Source organism: Kogia breviceps, chromosome 9 (genome assembly GCF_026419965.1).
Source record: "Kogia breviceps isolate mKogBre1 chromosome 9, mKogBre1 haplotype 1, whole genome shotgun sequence".
Taxonomy (NCBI): domain Eukaryota; kingdom Metazoa; phylum Chordata; class Mammalia; order Artiodactyla; family Physeteridae; genus Kogia; species Kogia breviceps.
The window spans coordinates 1928847-1938071 of NC_081318.1; the positions used below are offsets into that span (position 1 = coordinate 1928847).

At 40.4% G+C, this 9225-nt stretch overlaps 1 protein-coding gene across 5 annotated transcripts in view; it reads left to right on the forward strand.

Moving 5' to 3' along the window:
• Nucleotides 1–5216, forward strand: part of LMBR1 (limb development membrane protein 1) — a 144379-nt gene extending 139163 nt beyond the window's left edge. For 3 of the 5 annotated variants that reach the window (XM_059073697.2, XM_067041753.1, XM_067041752.1), the window contains 2 exons: nt 4–165; nt 3310–5216. In XM_059073697.2, coding sequence (XP_058929680.1) covers nt 4–165; nt 3310–3395 — 248 coding nt within the window. In that variant the 3' untranslated portion in view covers nt 3396–5216. The remainder of the gene's footprint in view (nt 1–3; nt 166–3309) is intronic. The other 2 variants (XM_059073702.2, XM_059073704.2) reach the window with 2 other exon arrangements.
• Nucleotides 5217–9225: the final 4009 nt, after the last annotated feature.

The window sequence follows — 9225 nt, forward strand, 5'->3', positions numbered from 1 at the left end:
CAGGAATCACTAGATTTGATCTGCTTGGAGACTTTGGAAGGTTTAATTGGCTGGGAAATTTCTATATTGTGTTATCCTACAATTTGCTTTTTGCTATTATGGCAACATTGTGTCTGGTCAGAAAATTCACCTCTGCTGTACGAGAAGAACTTTTCAAGGCCCTAGGTAATTCTGAGGTTTATGGCTATTTTTCTCTTTTTCAACTTATTAATAATTTTGACATTTCAGCTAATTTTAAGTCTTCACCTGTTCATTTTACCAAATGTGTAAATCCTTAGAGGTCACATTCCTGACCCACTACTTACTGGTTATGCTCTTGTATAAAATTACTTGATTAAGTCTCATCTTTCTCATCTGTAAAATGGTGATAATATCTTCTTCTTTTAGGACTGCTGTGCATATTAACTGAAATAGTTCTTTTAAGGGCCTAAGCATAATCCTAGCACATGGGAAGAGCTCAGTAAACATTAGCTCTTGGATTATGATGGTGAGGGTAGGTGTGATGAGCTGAGGAGGAGGATGTGCTGAAGGCTTATATGTTGGTATTGATACCTCTTACTATTTTTTAGTTAAAGGTTTTTTTGAGGATTGGATTTTAGAGTATCAGGCTGACCCACAATTATAATTCTCTTCAGTTAGTCAAATAATAATTCAGAATAAAAATATTAGTGTTCTTGGCGTTAATAGGAGAGAGGGCATTATGTATTCTATGAGTCATATGCATTGTGACAGTATTAAAAACTCATAGGTTTGGCTAAGCTATAAAGGGTACAGATGTAACCTGTGAATGTATTTTTCATGCTTGCTTCAACATTAGTACTAAACATATTTCAGGCTTTGTATTTTAGGAATACCAGGACAATATGAACTGTCTTGCTGTATAAACCCTCTTGGGTTTCGGGTGTGTAATTTTATAAAAGAAGGGAAAGGTACAGATTTATTGTAGGAAGTCCTGACATTAGCTCATTCACCTGAATGGACACCATCTGAATGCTTATACTCTGTCTTCCTTTGTGGCTTTTAGCTGTTGCAAAAGGCAACATAATGATTGATTCGTTAAGATTCTGTTTTCAGATACTTTAAACCTTATGAACAACAGTAAAGCTTTGCATACCACCAAGCCTTTCCAACCCTGATGTTTGAAAGGATGACCTTTGGGAAGGAAAAAGGATTTCAGATTATCTATTCATGTCTGTTTTACTGCAAATTTATCGTGAGAGGGGGTGGCTGATGAGATATTGGCCTGAAAGGGAAAGTTACATCTCATTTCAGCTGAAGCACCAGATAATTTATGGATTTTAATGCCTAGGTTCCTTAATGCTGGTCGGATTAAAATCTAAAGATGAAGTCGGAATCAAACAGTCCTCTCAGCCAAATTTTTAGGGTTAAAATTTCATTTTTAAGCCTGTTGTAGCATCAGCAATATTAGTTAGCCATAATCTCAGATAAATTCCTACTTACCATTCACGAATATGAGGTAGTTATGAATAAATTGCAGTAAACTTAGCGTTTGGGTTGGGTATTCTGGATACCATCTTGCTAAGGAAGTCTTTATTAAAGCAGTAAAATGTAATTTAACCTAAGGTAAAGGTTGTAAATGTTGTGTTGGCTCCTTGACCATGAGAGGCAGTGAAATCATCAAGAGTTGTGTAAAACATCTAATAGATACAGTTTTTTTTTTCCCTAATGTTTTCTGTTACTCTTTGGAATGCTCTAAGGAGGCAATGCCTCATACCTAGAAAAAGATCCTCATTAAGTGTATGTCATGTGTGAATGATCGGAGATCTTAAATATGATTTCACTGGGAATCATAATTTGATTATAAAATATAAAGTTTAACTATATCCTTTCTTTTTCTTCTTCTTTTGTGTGTGTGTGGGAGGTGGGGTGGGAGGGGTTTTTCCCTCTGCTGCTGTGTGTTGAGAATCATAACATCTATCTCATAGAGTATCTGGCACATAGCGGACACTCAGAATGTAGCTACCACGATGGTGGTGGAGGTGATTGTTTTTGCAGAAGAGAGACATTGTAGTTTTCCTGAATGCATAACCTGTGCTACACCCAGGTTTTAGAAGTAACTCATTGAAATAATCGATCCTAAAGGGGTTCTGTTCCAGTGAGGGCGTTGATTACTTGGTCGCTGCTCTCTTTGCCCACTTCCTTCTGCAGCCGGCCTGTGTTAACACGCTTTCTCATGTCTAGCAGTTGTAGGTGCCTTTTGTCACTCAGTGGCTTGGCTGTTCCTGAGGCAAGAACTGTTTTTTTGTGTGTGTTGGATTGATTTATTTTTCCTTTCCCAGTCATGCATCATAGACAGGCTCAATTTTACCTTCTCTTTCATTAAGATATGCAGTGATAGAAATTTAAAAAGTTGGAGTGCTATGTTGGACTATACGAGGGATATAAAATTGCTTGCCCGTCAGGTAGACAACCGTCTGAAATTTTAGGGGAAAAATCATCTTATCCAGGTATATTTTTACAAATATCTGGGCCTCATAAAAATTGTTTCCTCAAAATCTTTTCCATGGATGTGTTGCTTATGTGTTCTTGAGCGTCTTTATGCTTCGTTTTGTTAAAGCGCTCGGAGCTTCAATGCCACTTACACTCTTAGAGTTTCTTCGCACTTTCCTGCCTGTGAGGGCACAATATTGTTCTGTGTGTCAGGTAGACCATGTAAATAATAGCTGTATGACGCAGAGGGAAACTAATGTAACTTAAAAGGTAGTGATAATCTTTTACTCTGTGGAATATCTTTGAGTAGTGAAATCTTATTTATGGTCAGTTTGTTCTGTTGCCATTTCTTTCTTCTTGGTCGTGTCTTCCGTTGCTTTTCTTTTTACTTGCATGCTTTATGTTTTGGTGTGTCTTTCCCTGCATTTTCCTGTGAGTGTGTATGTATGGGTGTCTTTTAAAACAAAAATGGGATCATCCTCGTTTCAGGTTGTTCCCTGGGAAGGGCATTAGGGTATGGGGATAAGCTTGCAGGAGGAGGTTTATTAGAAGTTGCTCTTGGGACCAAGGTGGAGGGCGGGCAGGGGCAGGAGCTGTGCGGAGGGCAGTGGCCGCTGCATCTCACCGGAAGCCTGAGCCAGCCCGTGGGATGTTGGATGAAGGAAGGACTCCCAGGCTGCCCTGAACTGGGGGAGCCTGACTGCCTCCTGGGCAGCTGTCTTCAGCTCAGGCCCCGGCGCTGCCGGTGGGGAGAAGGGCCCTTCCGTTCTGCAGGGAGTGTAGCCAGGGCGGCACGGCACACTCTGCCCGACCTCTCAACGGTGCGTTAGTTCTTACATTTTCTTCATTTTCCTGCAGGGCTTCATAAACTTCACTTATCAGATACTTCAAGGGATTCGGAAACCACAAAGCCTTCTGCAAATGGGCACCAGAAAGCACTGTGAGACCCACAGCACCGCTCTGCAATCAAGAGCCTGAGCGCCCCAAACTCGTGACATTCCCGTCGGTCAGGGGTGTTTCCTGCTGACTGCGGTCCACGTTTAGGGGCTGGGCCTGTCAGTGTCGTTTTCCTAATCTAAGAGCGTGGCTGTTGCAGGTCTTCTTTTTATTTACCTTTGGGGTGACCCTTGTAGTTTCCAGCCAGGTGCAGGCTCCGCAGGGCAGCACGTCTTCTGGGGCCACGTTTGCTTGCATCAGTTATGCACCCATATGAGAGTGTTAGAAAAGGCCAACTTTGGGGCTCTCTAAGGATTCACTTAAATCTTGTTATATATTCCATTCAAAATGAATTCCATTCATGCCCTACATGAAAGGGCATCCTTGGTACTTAGATGTGAAATTTCTGCAAAAAATGAAAGCTTATAGATGATATTGCAGTGGGTACATCGGAACTGTAAATGGTTGCAAATTATATTTTTCACTTCCTTAAAGAAAAAACAAAAGCATAGTTCTGATTTATGTTACAGAATGATATTGATTGGACTTTGAGCCAAGGGAAAAAATACAGAATTCTTTTAAAACTTGAGCCTTGGTAGAATGCCACAGGAATACCTCCTACTGGCCAGTGGAATAAGCTATGGTAGGAAGCATTATGTAATCATAGTTCTCTGACAGTTTATGTGTATATAATTCAATATTACCTCTCATAACATGGTTGCCAGTGTTGAATACACTTGTAACTTAGATTTTGCCTTATAGGCTATATGTACACTCAGTTTTTTTTAAACATTTTTTTTCAGAAATCCCTTAATTCCCTGTGTCCATTATGAACTATAAATGCTCTGTGGTAGACACCCCTTCTGTCGCCACAGTCCTCAGGCTTTGGTCACTTCTGTACATGCCAATTTAAACATCAGACTTAACAAATGTTACCATTTAACACCCAAAACACACAGCATCAGCATTCATGATGTAAGAAATGTTTTGCAGTGTATCGTGGTCTGATGATCATTCAGTTATTAAATTGTAAATAATTCCTGGGATGGGTTCTTGACTTTAAGTCCACTGAATAAAAGCTATAACGTTATACTCCGTGTTACCATCCACTAGGATCGAGCACCAGACATTGTGCATGCAAAACTAGCAGATGGGTCCACTTGCACACAATTCATATCATGCAGCCTCTGTAAACACATATGTTCATATGTGCTGTGTGTATGGCAACAGATTGTGTTCAGACAAAAGTGAAAGAACAGTTTTCTCAAATTGTTGAATTTAAAGGGTTTTTTTGGGAGAAATTTATGAAAAACAGGCTATATATATTTTGACATCAAAATTTTCCACTTAGATCCAATATAATAAGAGAAAGTCACCCAAAGCTCGATTGTGTATACTTCTCCTTTATTTATACCTCTGCATTTCCTTCTGAGCTTCTCTTCTTGTTAAAATGCAGCTTAGTTTTAAAATAAAAGAACATTTTGTGATTCTAAACAACACTCAGTAAATACCACCAGTCTAGTATGAGTGAATTTCTCAGCATAAGATCCACATACTGAGAAAATGAATAAAATTTGGCTGCTTTCTAATTTTACTGGTAATTATACCTATTTAAGTGATAATTGCAAGTTTTGATTTTTACTGAAACTTGCTTGCTTTGAGTAGACCAGGTCAAGGGGAGAAGAGAAAGGAATTCCTTTAAATAAAAGAATATCACTTTTAACTTACACCAGTTTCAGGGCAGACATCCAGAGGAAGAGCTTCTGGGTATTTGTAAGATGTCTGAAAATTTTTGAGTAAAATATTAAACTTTTCAGTGTCTATATCAACTCTTTGTTCATTTGAAAGTTTCTTTCCATCCGAGGACTTAAGCCAGGTTTGGATTAGTAAGGAGTGAAATCTATTATAAATTCCTGAAGCTCTTAGTGGATGCTTCTTCATTGCTGTGTGGAATAGAGGGACGGTTTTGAACCTTGGGTGCAAGATGCCTTCTGTGGAAGCAAATACAGGTTGTCACACCCTCGGTCTGCACGGAATGACAACCACTTGAGGCTCTGGAAACGCCCGGTGTATTCCTGGTCCCAAGCACAGTCTTCCTCTTGAGTGAGACGCTTCAAGGCAGGTGCTTCTCTTGGTTGCACACTGGACGCTGGCTATGCACCTGTGGCAGAGGCGGGTGCAGTGCGCTGAGGCCGAGTACTGGAGACTGGTAAGGACAGACAGACACCCATGAGCTTCCTGTTACTGCAGCTGTGAGTGCAGTGAAGGGAGGGCACGAGGCCTCAGGTCCGAGGTCCCGGTGCCGGCAAGTCGGACGGGCCTGGAACTGCCTTCCTTCTAAGCGGATGGGGGTACATCGCTGACTGCGTTAAAGCAAATGCTCCTTTTGTTTTTTCTCACCGCTAGGATCTATTTTAAAAGGGCATTTAGGCACTGCAGTCACACAGTTTCTTGAGGAGACTGAGCCAATTCTTATCATTCATTAGTTCTACAGTATGCAAATAAATTATTTTGAAGTTATAAATTTTACAGATGATAATGTTTGTAATGATTTTTACTGATTTTCCAAGATATTTCTTAGATTTCACATTTGTTTAGCTTTATATACCTCCTATGTAAAAATAGACCTGCTGTAAATATGAGACTTTATGAGACTTTATGTGAAAATTACACACACACACACACACGTTAGCACCTTCAGTGCCACGCTGAGGGGTTGACAGTAGATGAGAATGAAACACCTTCCTGGTGGTTCTCAGTCTCGGGTGCGTCAAAGGTGCATATATACCTGACCGTCGGGGCACCGGCCTCTGCCTGGTTTTCTGGAGCAGTTGGCCTCCCTGTGGCCTCTGTAACCACCTTATTTGCCAGCAACACAGGCTTACATCACGTGAAAGCCCTAGGTGGCTTTCTATGTTAGTACAGTATTCAGTGTATAAAGGCAGAGTTCTTAAAATAATTTTTTTAAAGTATGAGGATACATGCAGTACTGACTTTTTAAACTTTTAAAAAATTGGTATGATGTTACTTTAAAAATAATGTTTGGATGCACTGGCAAATTATTTTTGTTTATAGAGTGTTTTGTTTACAGGTTATCAGTCTTGTTTCTATGAGATACTTTTAGTGTGACTTTTCAAATGTCTCAGAAATTAAAGTTTTACAAAAAGTGATTTCATATTTTGGTTTACAAGTACTCAAATGTGTTTTTTATTTTTTAATCTTAAATACCATCGTGGCTAAAACTTAAGGGCATATTTAGGTTATTTTCATTCAGTTTTATAAAGGGCAGTAACTATTCTGGTGGAATGTTGAATTGAGGAAGGAGTGGATATTTTCTCCTTTTTGTTGGGGAGTTTTTGATCAATTTCTTGCAACCTAAAATGTAGCATCAGTAATTGAAATCATGTATGTTATTTATTTGACTTATTTAGATGTGATTTCTCTAATTTCTTCCATCGAAGGGCTGAGCCGTATACCTGATCGTGGTGTGAGCAGCTTAATCCAGATTGCTTGGAAGGCAAATGCCTTTGGCATGTGGTTCATTCACTGACAGACAGAAGCCTCTACAGCAGTGGCTTTCAGACTTCTGACCAGAGTAAGAAATCCAGTTGACATTGTCACTCACACACACATACATACTTCTATGCATACAAACAAAAAGTTAACAAAACAGTACCTACTCTTACTGTGTGTGATGCATGCTGGCTTTTTCTATTCTGTTTTGTTGGTATTTTTTAAAAAATACTTGACACAAACCACCAAGTCATTTCCTGGCTGAAAGAATACAAAGCATTTTTTTGGCTTTTGAATATTGTTCAGGTAAAATTCATGATTGCAAATACCACTGAAACAAAAGGACTGCATATGCAAACTACTTGTTCCACTGAAAAGAATGTAATTAAAATCAGTAGAAATCGCTCAAACTCTAAAAAGTGGATTATAAAATTTCAAAACTAAGTGATTGATCCATATGTCTTAAAGGAGTGGTGTGCTGGGAGCTGGTTTTCAAGATACGTTATTTAACTTCCAGTTCTTTGCAGTTCAGTTAGGAACAGTTTTTTTCAAGTTCAAATGTAATCAAACAAGAAATTCACACAAAACCCAGTCATTCTGGATATGACTTTGGTGTTGTGCTCTTCTAAAGGTGTGAAGAAGTCAGGTTCTCACAAGCATGGATTACAGAAAGCAGGGCAGCAGCAGCTGCCGTGCGTGTTTTCTGAGGGCCAGAGAGAAACAGAAGCATCTTCAGTGTCTCAGTGTGAGGAGGCTGAGATTCCAATGTGGGCTGTGAGTCTGAGGAAGAAAGTTGTATCAGTTTCTCAGAATACTATGTGAAGGATGTAATGTCTTTTCCTTTGAACAGCTATTAAAAGAATGTACTGCTTACAAACAGTGACACTAGGATTTGGGATACTTCTGGAGCTAGCATATTGATTCTGCAGGCTTCCTTTCACAGCCCTCTTGAAATCTTCTACAGTTTTTCTCTGTCGGCGTAACAGTGGGCTTGAGGTTGGAGTGACAGAGGTATTATTGCCGATGCTAGCACCTGTCTCTCCCCAGCCTGTGCCTGTTCAGAGAGTTTCTCATCACCTCCACCCTCTCTCATCCTCTCTTTACTTCAGTCTCAGCAGTGATTCACTTCTTCTTTTCTCTTTTTAGTCCTCACTGTGGCATCTCATCAGACCTCGGAGTCAAGGAGGTGAAGGGGGCGTGGGGGAAGGGAGGAGGCGGGTGCGGTGTTCTTGCTCTCAGCAGCCGGAAGACTTGGGAAATGGGAAAATACACTCCTCCATTTTACAGAGTAGGGGCCCAAACACACGAAGGTTAAGATTTGCTGAGGTCACACAACTAGGGAGTTGGAGAGCTGTCTGTGAACGCAGGTCAGTATCACTGAGTCTCACTTCTTCCTGGTTTGGGGGCTTTGATTTCTTAGTGATTCCAGTCGGGTGGTTCAGAATTTTCCAACGCCAGGATATTGAGTCAAGTGTTTGAACATCGTCTGTCTTTCCACTTGTCTTAGTGCTGATGGGGAGTTGCAGAAGTGTGGCATAGTCCCAGGGTCCATATTTCTAGGCCTTAGAAACTCAAGCAGACTTAATTCTTTCTCAGTTATGCAGCTAAACATTTAATAATGCAGATAACATAAGTAGATATCTAAGATGTGGTTATAAAATGAGACCGATTTTACGTATATAGCTTGCAAAAGGGACTTACTGCTTTAAATTGGTAATAATAGCAACAATAATAGCAGTAGCCACTTAAATAGTGCTTTCCTGTGCCAGGTATTGTTCTAAGCATTTTATATGTGTGTGTATATGCATGTTTATTTAAATATGTAACTTATTTAATCCTCCGGACAATCCTGTGAAGTAGGTACTGTTACTGTTCCCACTTTGCAGATGAGGAAGCTAAAGCACAGAGAGGTTGAGTAACCTGCCCGGGGACCCACAGGACACAGGATTCGAATCCCGGGCCAGCTGGCTCCTGAGTCCTTGCTCTTAACCACTTTATAAGCATTGCTTCTCAGATAGACTTTACTTACCAATTACAGCCGATGGAAAGAAGGCGCCTGTTTTCACACAGGAGGCCCTGAGACTAGTTGACAGAGCCCTATCTAAGCTCAGAGCCTCTGAGACCGAACAAAGGGACTTGTTTAAAATTGTTACCTGTCTTCATGGTGCTTGGTGAGGACACGGAACCAGGTAGAGAACACGTGTGAGATATTTGGGCTTCAAGAATGTGGCTTGATCGCCTTGGAAGGAAGAAACACGGTTCGGGAAAGGTTTTTTAAAGATGATGGCTCTGCTCCACGTGTCACAGGTCGCAGCCCTGCAGGTT